At 39.3% G+C, this 26,637-nt stretch overlaps 1 protein-coding gene across 4 annotated transcripts in view; it reads right to left on the reverse strand.

Annotated features, from left to right (window-relative positions):
- PHACTR2 (phosphatase and actin regulator 2) overlaps window positions 1-26,637 on the reverse strand; it is a 145,593-nt gene that overhangs the window by 23,166 nt on the left and 95,790 nt on the right. For 2 of the 4 annotated variants that reach the window (XM_008494099.2, XM_030447428.1), the window contains 4 exons: window positions 17,802-17,882; window positions 14,907-15,065; window positions 4,546-4,782; window positions 476-1,001 (listed from right to left, as the gene is read on the reverse strand). In XM_008494099.2, coding sequence (XP_008492321.1) covers window positions 476-1,001; window positions 4,546-4,782; window positions 14,907-15,065; window positions 17,802-17,882 — 1,003 coding nt within the window. The remainder of the gene's footprint in view (window positions 1-475; window positions 1,002-4,545; window positions 4,783-14,906; window positions 15,066-17,801; window positions 17,883-26,637) is intronic. The other 2 variants (XM_030447430.1, XM_030447431.1) reach the window with 1 other exon arrangement.

Here is a 26,637-nt window from a genome sequence, read left to right on the forward strand (position 1 = left end):
ACACTTGAAATTGCGATTTTCGACTCCGCAAGTAAGTTCAGCTATAGAATTGAGAGCTTTAGCAGTGAGATATTAAATGATACACACATACAAAAAAGTAAAACATTTTTGGTAAGTCAGCATCATTTCTTGCTTGCCTTTATGAGAGAGAAGTAAAAGTGTTACTAGCTTCCAGCTGAACTGCTGGCTGCAGTGGTGACACTAAGCCACACAATGATGTGGGAGGCAGGGTATGAGCACCAACCTTCTGGGGAGCCACGCAAGTGAACAGCTCAGACAGTGGCAAAGAAACAAATTGTGCTCGGATGCAACACTGCCCTGGCCTCCAAGAAAAGGATACAACCTGTAACCAGTCAGCAGAAGAAACAGAAGAGATCCCTTTGTGCCTACAGTGTCCCTTAGGTGAAGAAATAAGGCCATCTTGGACTGTGGGTCTTACCACTTCTCTATAACCACTTCTCTAATACCATCCTACCTTTTTGGGTCTTCTCCACGAGCATCTGAACTGTTGTCTAGGGCTGTACTGCTCAGGTTCTTGTCTGTGCCATGCTCAGCCTGAAGAAGAGGTCTGGCATCTGATCTAGGGACGGCTGGCACAGTCTGGGCATCTGAGGAGACAGCGTGCTGACGGGCTGCAGCAGGAAAGGGAAGTGGAGGTGGCGGAGGGGCAGCAGTGGGAGGAGGGGGGACAGCAATGAGGTTGCTTGGTTGATCTGCCTCCTCTGTTTGTGAAATTACTATGGAAGGCTGCTCAGGCTCAGGTTTTTCTGCCTTCGCTTCCGACCTGCTGCCTGTGGCACCTGAAGGGGAAGAGGCAGCCCCGTCCGGTGCTACTCGTGAGGCTGACTGTTTCCCAGGTTTTTTCTTGCCCCTGGAAGTCCCTGATGTGCCTGATTTGCTGGAAGTCTCCTTAGAGGTCTTGGGATGAGATGATGTGGATGAAGGAGATGGTGATGAAGAGGACTTGGAAACTGTTGGTTTTTTTGCATGAGAGGAACTAGCTAAAAGAAAAAAAAAGATAAAGTGTTTCACAGTTTCGCAACCATATGATTTTTGCACCCTTCTTTCTGTGTGGATTGACATATGCTGATATTAAAAAAAATTAAAATTACACTTGATACTGCTACAATCTTTCACCTATATACTTGAGACAATTAAATGCTGCAGTTCAAATTTGACCTTTGAGGTGAGAAAAACAAAAATTATGAATATGTGCCCAAGAACAGTAGAAGGGATCAATCTCACAAACCGGTAAGAGTTTGACTCTAGCATTTTGCACTGGGTCATTACAACTTGCCTGGACATTATCTACGAAGTCCACTGGTTATTCCAAATGTGTTAAGTGCCCATTTAAGAAACTGCTGCCAGAGAAAATTGCCTGACCTGTTCTGTTACATGAATTTTTGGTCTGAGCACCAGCAGAACACTATGATTTTCCTTATGCTTTTCAGTGACCACATCAGAACCATTAGGGGTATCAGTTTATTACTTTTTACAATGTTATTGCAAGTGGTGTGCTCCTACTTAATGGCAAGCAGCAGGACAGCAAAATAAGATGTACTTTCAACTCCAGCTGGACACATCCATACAACAGAGTCAAAACCCACTGATCTCACTCTGCACAAATGATCTCCAGAAGGCAGGGGGCACTGAAGGCCTCCAGAGGTCTTTTTCTTACCTGTGGCCAACTCAAGTAGCCTTGAAAACTTCATGATGCAAGGGCTTGACACTAGCTGACCAGTGATGTAGCCGCTTAATCCTGTGATACTTACTATATTGAAGCATTTAAGTATAAACACCCAAGTTTCCAAGACATTTCAGCTGGCCTGCACACGCATGTGTGTTCCAGTCACATTTCTGATTGCTGTGTTCATGAACCCATCATCTGGACTGGGAGCTTCAGATTTCTGACTTTCATTTAAAAAGTAACAAAAATCACAACCTTCTTAACTGTTCAGTCCTTTTCATCAAAAACCATGCAACTCCAACACTTCTGCTGTAGTAAAAATGTATTAACCTCAAGAGAACAAATGAAAGCATTAGAAAGCTGCACAGCAGCCTTGCTGCTAAGCTTAGCCAGTAAAACAGAAAGCTGTAATATAAATCAGCTGAAAGGTCTACTTTACTTATAAGCATTTAAATAAAAACAATAACCCAGCAGATTAGTACAGAACCAAAATACAGATACTGTCCATAATAAGCTCACAATCTAAAATAGGTTTCATAGAAAATGGAAAATAATTCAGAAGACACATTATACCGTTCTCTTCTGAAGCTGAATGCTGTATAAACATTAAGAATGCTGTGAGGCTTTCAGTACATCTGGAAAAATTTGCAGAAACTCCTGACTTCAGGCAAATCACCATCCCTCTTTGTGCTGCAAGGCAAGTACAAAGGGCACAGCATAGAATCTGCTGGTACCGCACTGATCAGCCACATCAACTACAAATCACTGACTTCTCAGCAAATCAAACGATGCAAAGAAATGAGACAGGCAGCAGTTTGCAATAGCAGTGGAAATAGATGGTGGCTCCAAACTGGATACTATTTAGGAGAAACCTTACTGTGTAAATGGATGGTGGTAAGAAAGGGCTCTGGTTCTGATCCAGCAAAGCACTTAAACACAGGCTGGAGGTCAACAGAACTGGTTGCATGCTTATACGTAAGAACACCAGCACAATACACATATACTGCCACATTGTAATTGCTGCTCAAAAAATGTTTAAAATATGTTTCCACAAAAAAAACCAAAACCCACCCTTTACATAATTCTCAGAACCTTTCTAAACCTGCAATCAGATAGAGCAAACTGAAAGACTTCTCCCAGGGAAAATCACCCCCCCACATTTTCATGTGGGTGAAAAGTGCTATTGCTATTGCTGCTTTTGACTGGGCTGGCTGACAAGTTTCTGTCATAAAAGCTCTTTTTCACTAGATTTAAATTTTGTTTAAATGAAAAGTTTCATGGCTGTTACTTGTCTTGCACATGTCTGTGCCTACGTTCAAGTCCCCCCTTCTTCTAACTCCACTATTTTGGTTTGGAAGCTTGCTGTGATGCCCTCAGGGAGAACCACAGCCCAGCTGTAACTCATACTCCTCCTTCATGGGACAGGATTACCAACTGCATCATGTGTTCATTTTCACAGGTATCTGATAAACCTCTTGTACTAAATACTGCTCCAAATCAGCTCTATTTATTAAGTATTGCCCTACTTTGGATGAACACAATGTACTTAATGTCAGAAGAAATTACCATATTTATTTTATGCCCATATGTTCTCCAGCACTGCATAAGGTTTCAGGAAGGCTACTAAAAGACAAAGCTGGAATCTGAATGTATTTTAATTTAAGAACTGAGATACCCGAGAGCTTGTTACCAACCATTGGTCTAAACACTTATTTATGTGATGGCTTGTTCTATTTCTGAAAGGTCTGCTGTTACAAGGTTCCTTCACTTGGGAAGAAGGTAAGCTGAATGTGAAATCCATGCTGCAAATTTTGGGTTTTCAAAATATTTATTCTTATGATCATCTGATGTAGTAGGGACAGTTAATACCAAATTAAAGGACATTTTATGGCAAAGTTATTATTGTAACTCTAGCAGTCTTCCAATGTTTTCAAACAGTCCTCTTCTGTGTGCTTCAAATACAAAACATGCCAAAATGTACAAGCTACACAGAAGTATTCTCCAGAAAACTGGAGGGACTGAAGGGCTTTGAAAGACTGTCAGAAGACTGAAAACACAAGACTTATGTAAGCTGGCCAATGCACCTATATGGTCCAGTCATTAAAATGCTGCTTGTGTTCAAATTATATTTGGCTGTTTTCTTTCAGGTCACCATCTGAATTCAGAATCCAGATCAGGACCTTAAGAACAGCTACTTATAATCTACCTGAATTTCAGTCTCAGACTAGTGATAAACAAATCTGCTATATGCCTAATGATGGAAATTTTCCAGTCTGTATTTAGCATCACAGTAAGCCATCAACAAGCTCAGGAACAAGCTGAACAAGCTCCATTTACAAGGAGTTACAATTTTTAAACTTTATTTTTTTCAGCTAAAACAACTGATAACAGTCTTTCAAGATGCCTTCATGGTCATACACTTTGAGACCTAGTAATCTTGTCTAATTAGTCAAGAGTAGTGGATATTTCCAGCAGAAAGCTGCAGCAATAGCAACATAGTTTTGCTTTGGGGCAAATCATGTTTTGATTTCAGAAGTTCACCTTTTTGCCTGCTGATTATTTAGCAGTTCTCTGGATCATTTTGTTGCCAGCATTCACATCTGAGCTGGGACTACAGCCTCTGATGTGCTTGGTGTTGTGCACAGGCTGATTAAACAGCAAAGTCATCTGTCTGCTCTTGGGGATGCTTGCAGAGAGCAGAACCAGAGCTTGGTGGGAAGCTGGCTGAAAACACCCATGGCATGCTCTGCAGTAGCTCTGCTACGTACGAAGGCAGAAGTACCAAGATCAAAAGACCAAGCCAAGCACCCCCATGCACATGCACCCACCTCGACTGGCACTGCCTCTGCAGTACTCACCAGCTTCTCGATTTGCACCGTGACTTGTTGGCTTGGGTGGTGGGAGAGGAGGCTGCTTAGCAGAAGCCTTTCCCTTTTTTTTAGCATGAGGTGCTTCATTACTCTTATGGCTGCTGGTGGTGGAAGCAGTAATAGCATTTTTTGGTGGTAGCAGAGCTTTTTTAGATTTAGGCTTAGGCTTGGGCGGTGGTGGAGCATGGAATGCCGGTATTTCTGGGCAGTGCTCAGAAGTGCTCTCTATGGATAAGAAAGTGAACAGAAGCCAACTGACACAGACATATTCCACACTCTATAGCAAGGCTGACAGTAATGACTCTGTTGCTGCTTGACCTCTTGGGAATCAGGAGAGACTTATTCATCTTCTTCCACCTACTGAATTACTATCTCAGGAAAAAAAATTACCATCCTTCTAATGGAAAATTTTTGTCTGGCACTTCTCACAGTCTCAACTGTTCCAGACCTACAAAGATCATCCTTACCACTCAGTATCCCCCCATTGACTGCCAGCTGCAAACTAGCCATGGGAAATGCTATTTACTCCTCTAACTAATTCACTCAGTTTCTTTCCAACCCTCTGAGATCAACAGGCTAGAAAAATCAGATTAATATAAACCTGGATGTGAACAGGGACAGCCTCTCAGTCACAAATTCAAATTAGGCTATGCAGCTGAAACTTTTTATCAAAGCCAGACATTCTCCTTAGTTGCAGACTGCTTGCTCATAGCAACATTATTTTGGGCATCGTTCCCAGGGTATTACTGCTCCTCAGAAAAAGACAAAGCTACATCAAATAGGATATTATTTGCCACAGGAATACTCTCCTTTTCTGCAAGTTCTCCAGGTATCATTACAAGACTGCATTTTCAAGAATTGGTAGTTCCTTAGCCAACAGAAATTTGAGCTGTATCTGCATCGTGTCATTCACTAGCAATGGCTCTGTAGAATAAAAGAGTCCTGAGGAGCCAGTGTCCACAACATGCATTTCAGGAGACTTGACTGTGGACTAGCTTCAGGCTGTTTCTGTAGATTGCACGCCCCGCAGTGGTGGGAGCAAAAGTTCCTCAATACATCTTTTGGCTTAGTTTCATGTAAAGGTAATCTGGGTTGCGTGTTTTGCAAACGAAAGAAGAAGAAGTGGAGATGACCAGGAAATTAATTTCAAAAGCATAAACCTAATGCCAGCAGTATGTTAACGTAGATGAGCCATTTACAGTAATATAAAATTCTGAAGTATAGTTGCTATGGTTGTAAGACTACCTGTTTCTAGATGGGAACAGCTAAAGTTTCCAAATGTGAATCTTTTATTTATTTAATAATGTCAACTCTGTGCCCACTTGGTCTCCAGACAGTCCTCTCAAGCCAAAGGGTATTATAAAAGCAAGAGCATATAAACAGAATCATATGGACTTTCTTTGCATGTTACTAAAAACTACAGCAGTTGGGGAAGAAAGGGACCAAGAAAATAGAGCAAGGACTTCTAACAGTCTCTTCTACCACTCGAGAGGAAACCAATTCATTTCTTGCAGTAACTTCTTATTACAGTCTCACTCTTACACACATGAAATGACTGTTTTTGAATATTCCATCTGTTCTTTGCCCTCTTCCTTCCCATGTAAAAGATTCCCAAGAGATGAGCAGCACCTTCTCATTTTAAGATTAGTAGATGAAAAACAAATAATGTGTTGGATAACAATGACATTTTTCATCTCAGCAACAAAGACTTTTCAATCTCTAGTTTGATGCTTGTTAACATGAGCCTAATGCATCACCTGCAGTTACTAAAAGCAATGGGCACACACAGATTTCTTCACAAACAGAAGAAATTAATGTTAACTGTCCAGTGTTTTCCTCCTTTATTTTCAGCTCATTATAAACTAATACAATTTTTCTAATGCTTTGCAAGAACCATTACACAGCAAGCTTTTACAGCTTTCACACAGATTATTTTGAACACAGACTCTTGTACTGCTTCTTTGTTTTCCAGAGCAAAGAAAGAACTCTGTACCACAGACTTAGGAAGAAGAAAGAAACATACATTTTTGTTACATTCGGCTCTCCTTTTTTATAGCAAAAAAGCATCTCCTGTGACATTCTACCTACCTTCATTCAAAGTTGAACAACTGATTTAATTCTGAAAAGCAGGACATTTAAGAATTTCAATTCCATTAATAAAAAACATTGCAAGATAAGATTTTGCATTTTGAAGATCGCAAAAGACATGATGATCAGAAAGAACTTTTAGTATATTTATTTATGGGCCCAGCGTGCTAAAAGTTTATTTATGAATAAGAAAGAACTTAAAATGTCTGTACTTAAACAACATTACTGTGTTTTCTTTCCAGTCATATTAGAGAAAATACTAGAAAGAGAATGATAATCTAGCAAGAAGAAATACACCATTCACCATATTCTAAAGTAACACAGTGCAATTATGCAATAGATTCTTAGTCAATCTAAATTAAACTGTATAACTGATTAAGTAATGTATTAGACTTTATCTTCTGATACAGGAAAAAAGTACAGAATATAAGGCTAAAGCTTTACTTAGCTGCAAAGAAACATATCTTCCTCAGAAAAATAAGTAAAAACTATAAATGAAAACCAAACATTGAACAGTTCACTCACATCAAAATTCTTGCTTGCAGACTTCAGCTGTGATTAGAACTGGCAATTTAGGAAGCATTAATTTTAACTGAAATACCTTGCCATCACTGGCATACCACCTTTATCTAGGACACCTCTTTCCATACTGTTACAGTATGATACCAAACCTGGCAGATTCTTTCTACATAGCAGCATTCTATCTGCTCATATTGCTACAGCTCCCATGGAGCTTTGGCTGCCCCTTAATTACATACATACCCTTTTATTGGCCTTGACCAATGAATCTTCTATTTGCTCATAGCCAGCAGTGGTACAGATGATCAGCTTTGACCATAATGTCCCTTTTGGTGTTGTATTAGCTTTGTTAGAGTCATCTTTTTTATCCTATCAGATATAAACTTGACTGTCCTCAGTTTCAGTCTGCTCTTGCCCAAACTATTGTTTCTCCTTTACTCTTGAGATACGGATTTCCAGTTCCTACCTGACCAGTCCATCATATCAACTTTTGCCAGTAACAAGACAAGTTTTGAAGCAGATGCTTTTAATAGCTTTTCCTCTGCTGCCCCTCAAAGCTTTGTGAGCATTCACTGCTTCTCCTCCCTCCAGTTCCTCTCTGCTGCGATGCCAAAGCTGACAGGTTTTAGACCACATGCATTGTGGTATTATCCTGGTCTCGTCACCTCTTGTTTTTCAGTGCCTAATCAGTGTCTTCTCTTTTACTGCAAGCCCCATTGAACTTTTTGTGTGTGTGTGTGTTTGCCTGAATTTAAAACACTACAATAAATTGTTGGTATATACTTAGGGCAGTAATACTAGGGGTACCCCTAATAGGGGTAGAGTAGTAATACAAGTAACTAATAACAACAATGGTGGCTTGATCCGGAAAAGTGATAGCAATGGTCTGATGTCTGTAAATGGTTCAAGACAAAACTATGTTGTAATTGGATCTCCCTAAAATGATGCTGCTTGAATATGGACGCTTGGTCTTCATTCCTTCTCGCTCTTTTGCATCTTTTGCCAAAACAAGGAGGCATCTGAATCAGTTCAGACCCATCTAGTAGTTCATGCCAGTACCCCAGGTACCTCAGTAGCAGCTGCAATGTCTTTTCCTTGATGCTGTTTTTCTTAATGTAGACATCTGTTCATGACAAACTGACCTTTAACAAAAGGTCTTCAAAAGACCACCAGATAGGAATATCTTTTATTCACTGCTCCCTTGATCAAGACATCTGCTTTTAAAGCAATCTGCCTATAAATTACTCTGTAAATAGGAAAGCAAAGCAAATGTTAATGTCTCATTAGGCATTCGGATCAGTATGTTTATGTTTAGAATACATTTTCCAAAGGCTAGATTTTAAAGAAAGCTCACTTTAAGACCAGATTTTCTTGTTCCCAGAAATTGTGATTGAGGTCAGACTCTTAAGCAAGCTGCATTCTCATGTAAAGATCTAAATGATGGTCAAGGTTACAAAGTACTCAGTATACTACAGCAGTTGGGGGGACTCACGTAAGTCTCAAAGACTCTCAGAGAGATGCAAGTTTGTCAAATACACTAAAAAATCAGATCACTTTTTTGGAAGCTAAATATGGGACTTTTTGCAAACTCTGGACCAACTGGACTTACAAAAATCCTGGACATAGTTTCAGAAGCCATACATTACTGGGCTGTATAATAGAATAATTTATCTAGCTTTATTTTTGTGAACTTCTAAGGAACTGGAGGCAAAAGCCAGGATTTTGTCATATAGCACTGGTGTTTTTGTTTCTACAGCTAGAGCAATGACATGAAGGGAAAATCAGTAGCACTGCAGCACAAGCATGCAGTCTACATCAACTGCAAAGCACTCTTCTCCTGGAGGACAAACACGACTCAGTGGAGTAACACTACATAAAATGGAAGTTGGAAATAGTCTGTTCTTTTGCAGGATGACTCCCTGCCAAATGAAACTCAGTAGGAGCTTTGAGAATTATGAGTTTCCTTTCCAACCTATGCAGAGAGCTATGTTTTGATTAATCAAAATCCAGGAAGTTGTCCTTCAGAAACATGGGAAACAGGGCAAGACAGGGTGTCTTTTGTCTCTTTTTTGGACTCGCTGAGTGTGCTGATGCAGGTGGACAACTCACACGAATTCTTTCATAAACTTCAGGTTTAACCAGCTCCATTTTATGTTCCTGCTATTGCTACTAAAATTCTGTTCTAGAAAAGACCCATTCTAATTGTTAGAAAGCTTCTTTTAATTTCCAGTCTAAATGTATTTCAAGCCACTCTATCCCTTTCTACTTGTGCCAGCATTGCCCCTTAGCCATGTTCTCTCTGGCTATATACCAACCTGTTACATTCATCAAATGCAATCAGGCTCTCAGGCTGTTTTGCTAGGCTGAACAAGAACAGCTGCCTCATGATGCTTTCTGCAGCTCTCACTGCAGTTTTCAATTTATTTTTCTTGAAGATGGATGAGCGTATCTGTCTGTCTGCTGACTTTCAGGTCTTACTTTATGATTTCAACAGCACCATGTGAAAGAGGTCTTGGAACAGATACAGTATAGAAAGCAGGAGAGGAGAAAGGAGCAGGTGTAACACCTGACCTAAAGCAATCACAATGAGATATTCTGCATTCGTGCCAAGACAAAAAAAAAAAACAAAAACTAAAACAAAACCAACCACACTTACTGTCATTTTACATTGCTACCTGCCTAACTTTTGCTTAAAAAAGTAAGCTGTTAAATCAAGACAGCATACCTAAAACACCTGTGCTGTCAGCTGCATACTTTTACTATCTCTTGGTCAATGGGAGACTTGGAAAGTGAAAGGCATGTAGGCTTCTACATTCCCTTATCCTTTCTGTATAGATATGCTCAAATACTTCAATGGTCAGTTCATTAAAATAATGTCTACAGTCTTATTTCTGGGTATCTTTTCTATAAAAGAAAAAAGGAAGCATAGCAGCTTTATAAATCAGGAGCTTTCCTATGCCACTCAACCCTGTGGGTGAAAGCCCATGCCTCTCACATCAGCCAAGTGGCACGAGCAGCCTGGCTGACTTGGTGGACAGGCTCTGCCCAAATACAGCTTTATCTAGAGTAGCTTTCCTTTTTAAGAAGATTTGGATTCAGTCTCATTTACATAGCTCAGGTGATGAATCAAAGATATACTATTCTTAGAAGAACTGGTTTTAGCCAGCATGCAACGCAGCTGGAGTGAGAGATTCGTTGGGGGTCAGGCAAGAAACCCCCCACATTTAATGTATGGTGCTCATATCGATGGGCAGAGCTCAGGAATGTAGGAAGCCAGCTAGGCACAAGAGCAAAGAAAGTCTGCCTTGTCTCTCAGAGTGAGTAATTTGCATATATAAGTATAAGCATTCTGAGATAAAGTAGGCTCTTGTGTGAGACAGTGGAAGATGAGGGTTGCTATCTTAAATTCAACATGTTTTGTTCCACTTTGGGGAAATAAAGCATAGTCCTCTGAGAAAAGAAACCTAGCAATTTTGACTCTGAAGAACATTTCTTGGTAGACAAACTAAAGTGTTGGCCAGCAAAGATGTATGCTCATAAGATCAGAGCTTATGCTTCCAACCTTCCTTTTTTTTTTTTTTTTTTTTTTTTTTTTTTTTTTTTTTTTTTTTGTTTTTTTTTTTGTTTTGTTTTGTTTTTTTTTGTTTTTTGTTGTTTTTTTTGTTTTTTGTTTTTGTTATCCATGAGAAAAAGGAAATACTAAATTTAATGGCAGACTTAATGGAGAGCCAACATACTAAGACCTGGAACTGTTTCCAGCACACATTAGCTATCCTGTAGGGGAAAAAAAATTATGTGCATGTATCTTATTAATTCATTTGGAGACAAGACTACAAATTGTTTCTTTCATGGAAAGACATGAGAAAACCCATAAAGATCAGTCTGCTAGCAATGACACAGGAACATTTCAGAAGCTTATTCCCCATGTCACCCACAACATCCACAATAGATCTCTGGCTTCCTGCAAGGCTATTATTTATCAAAGCAGCATCTAACACACCTGACTGATTTTATGCAAAGAGAAACTTAATACTTCTATCCAGGCATTATCTTGCTATTGGTTACTGAGCATTTCACTCTTTTAAGCCTAAGCTAACAACAAAATGTGGAAACATCTGCCAGAATCATAAAAAGATTTGCTTTGCTATGATAAAAATGAGTGAGACCTAAGTTCACAAACTGAACTCCAAAACAAACTCAGGTTTTCTAGTGCATCTGTGTGCCAGAGCCATCCTAGGAGGGTGCAAAGGAGAAAGCCCGTCCAACACAATACCAGATTTCACAATGTGCAGCACGTGTGCTGTGCCAGCATGCTTTGCACCTACATCTCTAAAGGTGAGCAGAAACAACTTTGACACATACTCTACTGACATATACTCCTCAAACACTGCTGCAGAGGTGAGGAGGTAGAGAGTCTTCTTGGATCCCCTTTGCAGTGCTTACACCACACCTGGAATGCTGGGGTCTGCTAGAGCTACTGCAGACGAATGCCACAGGTCAGGAGCCCTGGCACTATGGCATAGTTTGCTGTCCAGACAAGCAGGGGGTGCTTTGACATGCTGCCTGTCTATTCACTGCTCTGTATCCCTTCCAGGGTGCTCACAAAGGAAAGCTACAGTTCAACTCTATTTTCTGCAAAAGATGCTATTGACTTTTCTTAGTCAAAATAAAACAAAACAAAAGGATTAAAAACTCAACCCAGCATAAACATAACATGAATAAATGATCCAGGAAAAAGATTTCTCTGATCTCTTACCTGCAAAGCTTTATCCATCAATTACCTGTTTTATGTGAAACTGTCAGCTTCTTATTATCTTGCCTTAAAGAAGAAATTTCCTTTTAAACACCCCGCTCAGATGACTGACATCGCATCATCACTACAACAGTTGCACTACTAAATTGCCAAAGGGAATTTTTTAACCAAATAAGAATAGCACCTGTGAGATGACCGGCAACAGATGGGTACACTGGCTGGCATCACAGAGAACAGCTTTCAGGGAACAGCTTTCAGGGGTCATCTTGTTCACTGGCTCCTGCTTAACTCGTTTTTACATGGTATGGCTGAGCCTATTGCTTGCCCTGTTGATACTATCTTTCCGTGGCTCATGCTGAAACAACTTTTTTTTCCTTTAACTTCTGTTAACTCCTAACATATTCCACATTCTACCAAGTTACTGCCAACTCTTACCACATTATCACGATGTCCTTATATCACTTGTTCCTTTTTAAGCTTCCAGCTTGAGCAGTCATCAATATAGTTATATGACAAGGGCATTTTCAAGACCATCTTGAACAAGAGAGCAAGTAAAGGCCACCACCATTTTGTGAAAGCTTTTTAAAATAGCCTCTTGACTTTCAGAGGATGAGATGCATATTTTGGAAACACTTTTATTCAGCTGGAATTGGAACTGCAGTACACTGTGCTACTAAACAGCAGGAATTAATCCTGTCTTTAGGTCTTAAGCATGGAAAGTGGCTTCCTTCAAGATCCACACATAAGAGCTCATGACTTTAAAAAGCCTAACATTAGCCTCACTAAAGATGAACTCCATGCATCCATTGCTCCTGGTCCAGCCAGCATTCACTCCACCTCAGTTCTCATGATGGGAGGCTGTGAGCTAAAGCATCAGCATGTTTGATGCTGATGCTTCATGTCTGAGCAGAAGACTGTGAGCTAGGTATTCCTGCTTCAGCTCTCATTTTGATTCTCTATGAGGATGAGCAAACCTCCACTCTGTGGGTGTTCCTTGCACTGAAAATGGGTCTAATGCAAATCCACTACATCTGTCAGAAAAAACCCCACGATTAATGTTAAGTGAGGTGCACCTGTGAGGTGTGGTGGGTCTTACTCTTCCAACTGACTGACTCCCCTTCTTGCTTAACCTGTTAAAAAGTAAAGAGTAAGTGAAATGTATTCACAATGACTATGCAGTGAGGTGTATTGGATTTGCACTGTGTAACACCATTGCTGATGGATGGAATTGATCCTTAACAGCCCTATGGGCAGACTATCCTCTGCAATAAATCTGTCTTGTTCCTTTTCAGGGGACTCAAGATGTTTACATGAAGAAGAATTTCATGCTTAGATGTAAGAGGAAGGCTATACTCAAAATGTTTTGCATCTTCTATATGGTCATATTGATATTCTTATGAAGTTTGGAATGACAAGTTTGCTCATATTTTGTTTCTCTTCTCCATCCTCCATATACGCTTCATTTTCTGAGAGGGGCTGGAGTGATAATAATGTACTTTTCTGTACTGAGTCTACTCCTGTACAGCAATATTTTTAAAATTTCTTCCTGTAAGATATACACAATATACAGGGAGTATAGAATGCATTAACATCTTCAAAATAGATACTGGACTGTTTCTTCTTCATTGGAGTTGTACAGTCTGCAGTCAGCTAGAGGGTATTTCAATACAGTTAGAAATGTGTATTTCTAAAAAACACCCTGAACCTTAGGAAAACTTCCAAGACCTGATAGATCCAAAAGTCTGTATTTAGGGATGCATAAAATAGTAAGTGGTCTGCTCTAACCCCAAAGTTAACCTGAACCATTTTAAAGCATTTTTCTATGGTTTTTAAGTATTCTTTTCTCTTGACCCAATACACATCTGGTTCTAGTTGGCACCAAAAGACAGACATATTTAAATGACATGAAAATAGGCTAATCTTGTATTTCTGTCTTGCTGGGAGACAGGAAGTACTAGAAATCTCATAAGAAAGGCACTTCTTGAACATCCAGACACTTTTTACACAGTCAAGTGATTTACATAGCTCAGAGAAGAATTCAAATTTTTGTGTTAGCTGAACTGACCCTCTCAACCTTCAGAGGTTCATTCATCACTAGGTAGGGGCTACAAAAAGCCACTGAAAGGCTGCTCAGTTTAACAGCCAGCCATGAAGTTCTTGGTCTTTCTCTTTCCTCGAAGAAAATCTAACATGAAATAGTATGGAAGAACACTTTTTGACAGGGAAAAGAAGTGGTGCATTATTCAAGATGCTAGAGAACGAAAATAAATCTTGTGATTCTGCCTTAATCTTTATTTTTCCCTTACTCAGTCAAACTCCTGTTACCAAGGTGGATCTGATGAAAGTAACAAAATTAATATGGACTTTTGGATTTGAAATGTAATAAACACATAGCAATAGTTAGTGCAATTCATCTAGAGAAAACACTGTAGTCCTAATGTACATTTTCCACAAATGACCTAGGTTCGGTTTGTGGCAGTGATATAGCCCTCCGAGTATTTCTGAGGAGCTGGGCTGCAAGTGTTTAAGATTTAATGAAAACCAATGGGAATGAGCTGCTGAAGTTACTTTCAAAATGATACATGATTTTTAAGTGGCTTAAACACTTCAAAACATTCAATCCATGAGTCACTTCTGCTACAATACTGCAAAGTGATGCATATGCACTTAGGGTCTTCTTTGACAAAAGGAAATCCTGAAATCAAAGTCTGCACATGGCTACAAGACACACTGAATTTAGAAACTGATCATCACTGCACACATTGTCATGCTCAGACCATGCTTTTCTTTATGACCTTACTATATCCATAGTAAAATGCATGCCTACCAGTGATGAAATACTGGTGGTTCACAAGCCTTATCTTCTCAGCAGGTTCTGCTGGCATCCTTGTGGCAGAACAGAACTCACATCATGTATTGGTGCTAACAGAAGAACATGTTAATATTTTAACTAGGTGAAAAACAATTTGTGAAGAATGTGTTCATTTACCTTTTTTATGTTCTTTTTTTCCTTCCAATGCTGATGCTTTCTCTGATAAAGTACCATTATCTCCACTGGCTTTTACCATATTTTCTTCCTGTATGGCTTCTTCACCAATGGCTATGGTGTGTCCATTTGAGGTTTCAAAATTTACTGTCACATCACCATCTGAAATGAAAATTAAAAAGCTATTATCTAATTTAGCTGCTTCCTTAGCACCTACTGACAACACACAGAATCTCTCTGCTTTCAAGTTTCCATGGAAGAAAAGCAGAAAGACTTACTGAAACATCAAGCTGCAGCTCTGCTCTGAAAAGTAACACTAAAGGAACTCTACAGACTTCCATGGTCTTTTCATGTGGACATCTCTGCAGTAGCAAGCCTGGAATTGCACATCGATTTTCAGGTCCAGCTTCAAGCCTGTATACATCAGCATCTTCTTCCCTGCATCTTGGTGTACACAGCAAAGAAATGTGTGCACAGACCACAATTAAGCTGCAACATGTTTCAATGGGCCCCAAATCTGGACAATTAGGGGACAGAGTTGCAGGACTAGTGTGGTGCATCTCAATAGGTAAATCAGCTAGGAATTCAGACACAAGTTCCCAGAACATGAATGCCCAGTTGATAAATAAAACAGGTCACAGCTCTGATGACATTTTACTCACCTTCCCAGGCTACCTCAGCTATGAGGGTTTTTTTTCAATACTGAAAAAACTTCTTTTAACATTATGTTCCTGAAAGATGCTACATACTCTTGCTGGCTTACAACTTTCTCTGTTTATTTATTGATTTTTTCCTCTGTTCCATAGATTTTGAAATGGCTTCTGATTTTCTTCTTCGGTCATTTCTAAGGCTTGATATCCTTATGTTGCTCACACCCCACCTGCAGCTCACGTGGATGATTGCTTTCCTTCTGCAGGATTCTCCTGCTGTCCACACAGAAAATGATGCAAATCTACCTGTTGTCTCTTCTGGTTCTTCTAATTATTTCTTCATTAAATGTGGCAATTGCATTCTCTTCTCCTCCTTCTCTTACTTGCCGTGTGTTATCAGACCTGGGTGTTTGGCCATTCCCTGGTTTCAACACAATTATACAGTCTGGTTTTTTATTCTGTTCTCACCCACAGATTGACTTCAACCTGATGTGAAAAAATTGCATTATGCCTTCTAAACCTTGTCTCATTCACTATAGCTGACAGTTGCACAAGGCCTCCTTCTTACCTTACCATAGCATCCAGTTTTTCAGTTCCTTTTTTCCAGATGTTCATAACCCCATTCTTCCCCCTCTGCCTCATGTGGAATTCCTACCTCTTATCCATGTCCCTGTTCTGCAAACACCTCTTGCCTCCACGTGGCACTTGGCCCTTTCTACTTCTTTCTTCTTCGTCCCAAGTGAAAGAGTCACTTCTTCACATCTCTTACCTCTCACATTTGAAGACTCCATGTAATTTCCCCATCTGGCTTTCATGTCCATAGTCTTTCCTTCTAAATGCCTTCACAAGCTTAACCACTGTATCTTCTGTCTCTTTTTTTAGTACTTTCAAGTAAATCCTGTACTTTTCATATTGCTCCTTAAAAAACTACAATTTTCATCAGACAGGGAGCACAGCATGATGAAGGCAAGACAGATGGGACCAATGGACTTCTTAAGACAGGAGGAAGGAGTAAAAATTATTCCTTGTTACATCCTTTTCTCACTTTGATCAGTCTCTGTAAGGGATCCAAAGTCCCATTGCCTTTTAAGAGTGGAATAAAGGGTCAAGGGCACTGATGACCAAAACATACACACTTTTAGTTAAAATTATGGTATTTATGCTCAGACTGTTAGTCATCAACCTGAAATATCAATGCATTCATGTAATGCAGTCAATCTAAATGCCACTTATAACCATCAATGAACAAAGTCAAAGCTCCCCGGTAATGCATGTAGCAAACAAATTCACAGATGGACAAACTGAGGTATGGTGAGTTTGCATTTCTTCTTTTAAGTCTAAGACTTTAAGACTTAAAAAACAAATTCAGAAGTCAGCTATGCTGAATGTCATAGCCTGACAACTAGCAAAACACTGTAAAGACAAGTGACTTCACATGTCAACAAATAAGCATATCAATGCATATGTTACTAAACATAATGATACTTTCGTGATTCTTCAGCTCAGGCAGAATAACACAAGCTCTAGGCAAAAAATATTTTTGGAAATAATGGAATGCTTAGACTCCTTGATAAAATGATTAATGGTTTATTTATAAGCTACATAAAATTATTTCAGTCTCCTGTCTTTTATTTGGTCTTGATTTATAGAAAATCAAGAGTATTAAAAACGGTATCAGTAGAAACATAATCAGATGTAGCACAGAGGCGTCAGCCATCAATTATTCATGCTTTTTTTAAACATAAATTCTGGTTAATACCAGTTAGTAGATCTTACAGCATTTTGAAACAAATGGTGTCTCACCACAGTTTTATGTTTGTACTATTTATGAATGTGGTCTGTGGGATCTGTATGATCCCAGCACTGGTACTTTTAGATATTGTAATGGCAGCTATTGATTTTCTTGGGGTCTCAAAGCCTCTAATTTTTCTGCCAAAATTTCTCATATTATACTCCAGTTGTTTAGACAGCAGACCTTGGGTCAAAAAATAGGTTAATCATTAACTCAAAAAAAAAAATAAAATCTGGCAAACAGTAAGTAGGAACCACAGGGAGAAAAATCCTTGAGGAAGGAGCTGGAAGATGTACCTATGCCAGGAGCAGTTACAGAACACAAATTTCAAGTAACCTCTCACATTCCTCAGCTTTGTCTCCTCATACCTATTTATACTTCACAGAAACAAGCAATAGTGGCTTTACCATCCATGATTAGCACTTAGGAGCTAAATTCTAGGTAACATATTATCACCTTGCTCAGGCATTTCCTTCAGCACTCCTCGTCTTATCAGCTCCTCTCTGCTTTGTCTTGTCGAAATCTTCCTTTCCAACACTAAAGAAAAAGCACAGTTAAGAATAGATTTATTCCTGTACTGCTGCTGATGATGTAGAAAACCATGTTATTTTAAAGAAACCCTGAGAAATCTTGTTTCCTCTGATTCTGCAGGAGAAGTGGTCTGATTTTCACAGACACTCAGATTATCCCACAATTTCAGGCACAGAAGAGAGGATCTGTGTGATCCAGTGCCTTCAGATGAGCAAAGCTCCCTGAAGTTTCATTTACAGTCAATGGAAAAAGGTTCCTCAAGAGTGAAATAGCATTTATCCTAGCATAGGCATTTAATACTTCAGAGAACCTCTTTGCTATTGACTGGAATGAGTAGCACAGCTGGTGATACCTCCATCTGCTTTGTAGATATTTTGAGTTGGGAGGCAACTCCTTCTCAGAGCAAGCAACTCAAAGAGTAGCTTTTATGACATACAAACTGTTTTAAAGGAAAAAAACAAGCCTTAAACAGAAGCTATAAAGTTGTGCTCTACAAGGGAACATCATCCTCATCCAGGGTGGTTGGCTTTCATGGGAAAAAAATGCAGCATCTTTGTTTTAGCTTAAAAAAACACTTCCTACAACAACAAAACAAAACAAAACAAAACAAACAAAAAAAAAAGACAAGAAAGAAAGACTGTGACATGAAACATTTTAATTACTATGTTTATTTCCCATGGGAAAACTGCTAAGTAGTTTTACAGGGAAAAGCATTTACAGATGGCAAAATAGAGTAACTCCCCGCTCCACACCCAAAACAACACAATTTTGGTCAGTGGTCTGGAAGGCTCTTGTAATGATTGGTAGAACCATGGTGCACAGTCCATAAAATGTGAGCATCACTTGTGAAAGCTTGTCTTCACTTTCAGGAGAACTTAATCTCCCATCCTAATTCTGTTTACATTAAGGCATTAAAACCCATGTGATGTTTGGAGCTCAATCTGAGGGAATGTGGCAAAGCTATGCTAGCTTTCATCCTGTTAATGCTATGGGGCAGGATTACTTATCTCCTCAACTAATTCAAACACTCTGGTAATCCAATTAATCTCTAGGGCCAGACTAATTGATGTATGCAGATTAAATATTGCAGGAGTATTCTCAATTTCACTTGTGCCAGCCCAGTTGGAGCGAGCAAGCATACGGTGAAATGATGTCTCCTGTGAAGGCATGAAGAGAGGCAGCTTGGTTGGCTCTTCTGAGAAATTTACCCTCCAGACATAGCAGCTGACAAACATTTTCCCCTCAGCAGGTAACCCCAGCTGCTGACTCAGAACCAGGCTGGCTGAAGGCATCAGGAGCATGAACTGAAGGTGTTGCTGCTCATGGCTTCCCACTCCCCTTCTCTGGCAGGAAAGACAATGGCTGAACAGAAGATAAAGCAGATTCTGTGCTTTTCAAACACAGAGCAAGATTTATTTCTCATGCTGTGAAGTGAGGAGATTCAACAAGTGTTCCACATGAGATACATTTCCCTACCAAAAAAGCACCTACTCCTGGTAGAAGAACTGGGGGCAGTAACCATGCTGACTGGTCCCATTAAAGCTACACATGCCCGTGAGATCAACAGGTTGTGAATGCACACAGTACTGCCACAAGAATATCTAAGTCTGTGTTTATACACTCAGGTATTTGGTGGAATCTGTCCATTAAAGGTCAAAACTTCATGGCATTCAGATCACATCTGGCAATATAAAGGAACCCCCGGGAGTGTGGCTGCAGACACTCAGTAATCCACCCTCCGTGGGAAGAGTGTGGCAGCCTGAACCCAGATCAGGTTAGGCAGCCCTGGGTCCCAATCCTAAATTATGCAGGAGCTCTTAGAATTTTTCCCCATTATTTTTTTAAGCTATGTTCCTTGCAACTTTATGACACACATGCTACTGGCATGGCAAACATGGTATGCCCTATTCTTGAAAAGAGTTTTTCATGTAGGTGAATGTATAGATTCTCTTACTATTACTTCAGCTTTGCAACAATTATCTACTTCCTACTATTTTTTCTCTCTGCTTCCTTTTTACATCTGTCTCCTTGGGGACAGTGGAATGAGATGATATCTCACATGTTTATCTGCAGGACTTAATCCAATACCACTTGAAAACAATGATGATCTTTCCCTCAATTTCAAGAACATTGACTAAGACCCTTCATCAATGTCTCTCTAGTTTTCAGGATGGTGTATTTTTTCAGTTCTACAACACCGAATTAACAACTGCACTGAATTAATTATCATGGAAAATGTCAATTGGCATTAAAAGACATTAACCCCTTACACTTTCACTGGAAGACTTCCAAGCATTTTATTAGCATTACATAGGTTTCGCAACATCCCATTTCGTAACATACCACCTCTACCCCATTCATGATACAGACTGCACTATGTTCAGTAAGCCATTTCTATGCCTAAATTTTTAACCTAAACCTTCCAATCTGGGGCCCAGACTGCATTAGAGGAACAACCTAAACCTTCATTTGAACAGAAAATTCTTCAGTTTTCCCAAATGTCACCCCAGCAACTGATTGAACCAAGCACATGTTTTTCTCCTTGACACCTATGTGAGATATGCAAAGGTCTTATGTTCACTATATAGATGGGCAATTTATGGCACAGAAAGATTAAGTCACACTACCAAAGATGCTGACATTTGCAAAGTGCTTAACTTGAGATACCTTTTCAGATGAAATTTTCCACACTGAAATTGTGATCAAACAAACAACACAAAGCATAGGAATCTTAGTTGAATTGCCTACTTACAGCTCAAAATATATACTCATCAGAAGCAAAGCTATTAACATTGGCTATCTGCTGCTGAGCTTATGAACAGACAACTGCAGAAACAGTTATCATCTGCCACCTGAGAGGGTGTCACTATTTGCCACCTTAGAAATAGTTCAGTCTCCTGAGTTCAGTACAAGGAGAGGACTGCAGTTTGGTGCTTCCACTACTGTCCCACTTGGCAGGTTCTCTCCACTCACCACCTTTGTCATCATCTGGGTCTTTCTCCTTCACTTGAAGAAGTTTAAACTTCTTATCTTTGGTTTCCAGACCTACCTCTCTCAAGGAGAACTCTCCACAATATGCTACCCATTCTCTTCTCTCATAAGAACATCTTTGTTCCTGCTGATCACTGCTTTTGCAATTTCTAATCCTACAAATGATTATCTATTCTTCACTCAGGAGTGTGTAACTAGTACTATCCTGGAACAAATTTATGATAAATACTGCTAGCTGTACCATTATAGTGTGGACATCCCTAAGCTGATCTTATTACTACAAATCTTATCTGTCATATGTGTATATAATCATGTGTGTGCATATATTTATGTGATTAGATATGTTAACATATGTGTGTGATGTATGACACACACATATATATATGTGTGTACAAAATTGTGAATATATAACATTTCAACATCAACATATTGTTAGCAACATTAAGCAATAGTAAAATGGAAATAAGATTTTCTCCATCTGTATACATGTATATATTGAGATCAGACACATAAATCAGTCCTGACTCTGAGTGTAATTCATTATCAACCCATGGTTGCTGAGAAGGACTGAGGTGAGGTTTGCTCCACTTTCAGACATCAATAGAATCATAGAATAATTTGGATTGGAAGGGACTGTTAAAGGTAAAGAACTCCTGCAGTGAGCAGAGACACCTTAAACTAGACCAGGTTGCTTGGAGCCCTGTCCAACCGGACCTTCAATGTTTCCAAGGATAAAGCATTTACCACCTCTCTGAGCAATCTGTTCCAGTGTCTCACCATCCTTGTTGTATAATATTTCCTCCTTATACCCAGTCTGAATCTTTCCTCTTTATTTTAAAACCATTACCCCTTGTCCTATCATCACAGGCCCTGCTAAAAAGTCTGTCCCCATCTTCTAAGCTACTTTCAGGTACTGAAAGGCCGCTCTAACACCTCCCTGGAGCCTTCTCCAGTCTGAACAAGCCCACCTCTCTCAGCTGCCTTCACAGGAGAACTCCTCCAACGCCCTGATCATCTTCATGCCCCTCCTCTGGGCAGCTACCTGGCTTTCCTGTGCTGACTCCAGAGCCAGACATGGTACTCCAGGTGTCTCACCAGAGCAAAGGAGCAGAATCACCTCCCTTGCCCTGAGGACCATAAGCATGCTCCTGCAGACTTGAAAAAGTCCCATGTCAAAATCCTTCCCCTACTGCACTCAAACCAAAGCTTGCCCTGATTTTAGGTGTAATTGTCAGCAAGTGTGTGAATTCATGACACTCTATGCAGCCCTCATTTACTTGAGTATAACTTACTTGTCCAAGTATTTGCATTTTTAGTCAAAAATATTTGCATTTTTAGTCAAAAGCAAATAACAGTAACACCAGTCATAGGAACAGTTACCTCAAAAAGCAGTTTAATCTCTCCCTACCTTCTCAAAAGAGACTGCTTACTGGTATTCAGCAGCTAGAAACCACAGGCAGTCTTAAAACCCATTCTCTGACTCAAGAGTGCTCTGAGATTCTGGATATTCTTCAATCTTTAGTTGTGCTCTTCCAAGAGAAGCTTGAGAGAATTTAGATTTTTACTTTTTTTCTGACCAAGTAATAGCTAAAATTTCTTCCTGCTCCCTGTTTGCGTATACTCTCGCAGCAGAGCTTTGAAGTGGCATCTGCTTTGTGCCAAGATACAAACTGCTTCCTTCTTTTCCTTCACAGCAAAACATTGCAGAGGGGAGAAACCCTTGAGATTATGCCATTTTCAGTTTGTTTTTACTTAATTTTGAAAGCCCTCTAGGCAGAAAGTATCCAACCAGTGCCCAGAGAACAGATTTTATGAGACAGAGCACAGAAAATATGTTACTAAAGGAAAAAAATCCAAACCCCCATTCCCACAAATACTTCCACATCTAGTCTTCCTTTTTTTAATGTTTGTGGCATTCACTGTTTGTGAACATCTTTTGGTTGCTAGCACAAGAGAGTCACATGAGATTTTGTCAAAGCACTGCATGGCACATGCCCTGGTAAAGCTGTAGCAAGAACCTATTTCAAAAAGCCTATTAAAAAGCCAGATAAAGCAGTAAGAGATCTTTCCAATAGCCTGCATTCTGTCTTAGAAGGAACTCTTTCTTCAGCTGCATACAGATTTATCAAATTGTAGCCTTCATAAAGAGAATAGGCAATAAATGTGACAATCATCATACTGTGTCCCATGGTCTCAAGCCAGGAAATGGGCTTCCTGCACATAAGATGCACACATACTTTTGTACATACACATAACCTGTTGTGCAATGTAAATACATTTCTGATCAAGTAGTCTGAGAAAAAGGATTTCCTGTAGGATTTTTATTTTGTATGGATGTTTTCCCATTTCTTTCCAAAGTTCAATAAGCAAGTTTCTTCTACTATGTCAGTCAGCATGCAGCCAAGAGCAACTCTCCAAGTTAATGGATCTTCTTAGTCTCCACTGGTCCAGGGTCTTTTTCCTCAAGAAATATAGGGATAACATTTTTTAACTACCCTCTTCCCTGACGTCTAAGGTAGGATGAATGCAATCCAAACTAGTTTTTATTCCAAATTCCAACCTCACAAGAAGCACATACACAAATGTGTATTCTATACATATCTTCCATACACAGAGTAAAAAAAAATTATCTGTCTATAGCTCTGGGGCTTCCTGACAGCATATAAAGATATGCTTTCACTGCAAGCTAACCTGATTTACCCAGAAAAGCTACAGATTATTCATGGTGCAGCTGGGGCCAGCATCCTGTCTGTTTTTTGAGATTTCTGGGGACACAAACTCTCATGGTTAGGGCTGCAGAACAGTACAATTTACTCCTATTAGTCCTGATAGAGAAATATATGGGGAGGTAGTCTGCACATCTGGCCAAGACTGAGGAGGAAGTGCAGGAAGACATTGGAAGTCAACACATAAATTACTGACTCTGCTCCAGTCCTAGGAACAGTAGGTACTGTGCTACCAGAGTAAGTGAAAGGTGTGTCTGGGACACAACAGGCCACTAACACAGCACAGGAAGTACAGCCAGTCTAGGGAGAAAACATCTATCTTTTATGAAGATAGGAAGGTAAACAACAATAACCCCTAAGCAAGACTATACACTACATTTGCCTTGAAGATGTACTCCAGATCTTCACTCTGTGATTAGTCAATACTTAGATATACTCTCTCAACATAAAAATTCAGGGAACTATTCTTGTGCAACTTCCATAAAGTCAAATATCTGAATTCATAGGTTACATTTTAAAGAGACATGAGGTAAAGCTCTCATGTGAAATTTAGAGGAAGAATAATATGGAAACCCTTAATTTACTTTTAGAACTCTTATAACTCATATAATGCATATTTACTTTATTTTCATTTCCCCAGCTTAGAGAACCAGTCTTGCCAGTCCTTTTGAGATCAATGTCAAGATTTTCAGTTACCACATAACATTTGAAGTTTCACTTTAAGGGGAAAAAAAGAAAAAAAAAAGACTAAATATTGCCATGGTTGACGAATTACAAATAAACTGTGACACAGGAATACAAGCTGATATATTGAATGTTATACAAAAGTTTGAATACAACACAGGTTTTGAAAACCTGAAATTGATTCCCTATGTCACTACATTTGTATAATTCCACCCAAATAAATAAAATGTTACAGTGTAGCAGGATGGACAAACTGATAGGATCTATGGGCTATACTTATTTCTCAACACCATCTTTGTTGTTGTTCTGCCAATTTGTGGTTCAAATTCCTCTAACTTTTATGGATTTCTGTTTGCACACCGGTGCTCTCCATTTTCAAGAGAAGATTGATCACAAAATAAAGCTTTAATTTTGAAAAAAAAACAACCTAAAACAAGTCTGTATTAACCTTTTAGATTCCAGACCTGAAGGGCAGTGCTGCAAAACAACAGCTGAAATTAAAAAAATGAGGTAGTCTAAATTTTAAGAAGTCATCCAAAGGAGTAGCTTTGGTTTTTTGCCCTGCTTCAGCATGCTTTATTGATAGTAATTTCAATGCCAGGACACAAATACAAGTGGCAAGAAACTAAAAACTACTTATTTTTTCTGTGTTATGCAGTACTTGTTTTTAGCAGGATCAGGCTTGTGATCTGCTCATCACAAAACAGACACAGATAAGAGAACAGGGATGCCAAATTATCACCTGAAAATTAGTTTTGAGGTAGTTAAGATGGACACTGCTTCCCAATAATTACCTCTTTTTTAAGACTAATATATATACAGCTATGCACTGGGAGCACAAAGTGGCAATCCAACTCAGAATGTAAAACATTACACAAACTGCTGTAATATAATAGTACCTTAACTCAGATGGTCTAGGTGTATAAATGCAGCAAGGTTCAGGAGAGAAATAACTCTTAATCACCAACTAGTGTAGCTATACAGCCCTTGAAAAAGGTGATTTTTGACTCCAAGTATCTATTGGTATCTACAGAATAATTTTAAAGCTTGATTTTCATTACAATTTTGAAATTATTTGTTTTCTGTGCATCACACCTACTGTTAGGTAACTCCATTTTTCAGGTGCTCACTTTAAGAGCAATTGTCCTGAAAAACTCCATTTGAAGTCAGTGCCAATGGGAACCATGGGTTCTCCACAACCCTGAAAGGGCTTGAAGGACCACACCATCATAAACAAGACAGAAAAATTAAGTACAAGCAAGGAACGAAGTAGGAGCTTTTGGAAATGCTGACCTTAATTTCTTTGTGCCTAATTTCCTCCTTTTGTAAAAAAAATATGAACACATGCTTAACCTTGGCATAACAAGAACTGCTATGTCATGACTGTAAGACTACACTGAGGCCCTCTAGAAAAAGACAGTACAACATAAGACATGTTGTATGTAACACGAATATACCAGACACTAATTTGTAAAAAACAACTGCAAAATGACACACACATTATTCAATAGCATAATAACTTAACAAATGCTAATGTGTTGTGACAGTTTGGGGAATCTCTGTATAAACAGCTTATGATCAGAGATTATTCTGAATTCACTGCATATAAAATCACGTAATAGCCCAACAGTAGCTGCAGAATATTTAGGAGTCACTAACTAGAAATAAGCTTACTCTAGCAATATGAGAGAAGTACTAAGGAAGCTGAAGAAAACTGGAAGCAATGAAGCATATATCAGAGGGGGGACGTTTTTTGACTGCAGTACTGGAAGAAAATTGTGGGTCTTTTGTTGCAGGGTACCTGAGAAAATTTTTAAAAATGAGAGACTGAGAGAAGGACTTGGAGATCTCAGAATCCTTGTCTAAAGATAGAGTTGATATCTAGAATAAAGAAGACACCACAGAAGATGGCTTCTTTTTTTCCTTTTGTATAAAGTATGTAAATAAACTCAAATTGTTCCTTGCTGCAATTTTCAGGGGTCGCTACCAGTTTAAAATATCAAGCAATATACTCCTAAGAGTTCAGGAGAGCCTAGAGAGGACACTTTAGGAGATCAGTATTGGTTTTATTGCCTAGAGTAACCTGTGAGAGTGAATAGAGGGTTTGCACTGTGGGAATGAATCTGATGAGCTCATACATTCTCCCTGGACTCTGATTAGGATCAGTTTAGAAAACTGCAATATCAAATGTCTGAATCCCAAAATGGAAGTTTGGGATTTTTCTGAAGAAATCTTGGCTGGAGCTGTAACACACAGAGACACACACATATATGCAGGGTGGCATTCAGTTCCCTAAATGTGGGTGTCTACAGCCACTTGAGATGCCCCAGGGCTTTTGAGATGACTGACGGGGGTGGCAA

The sequence above is a fragment of the Calypte anna genome, chromosome 3, assembly GCF_003957555.1.
Source record: "Calypte anna isolate BGI_N300 chromosome 3, bCalAnn1_v1.p, whole genome shotgun sequence".
NCBI lineage: Eukaryota > Metazoa > Chordata > Aves > Apodiformes > Trochilidae > Calypte > Calypte anna.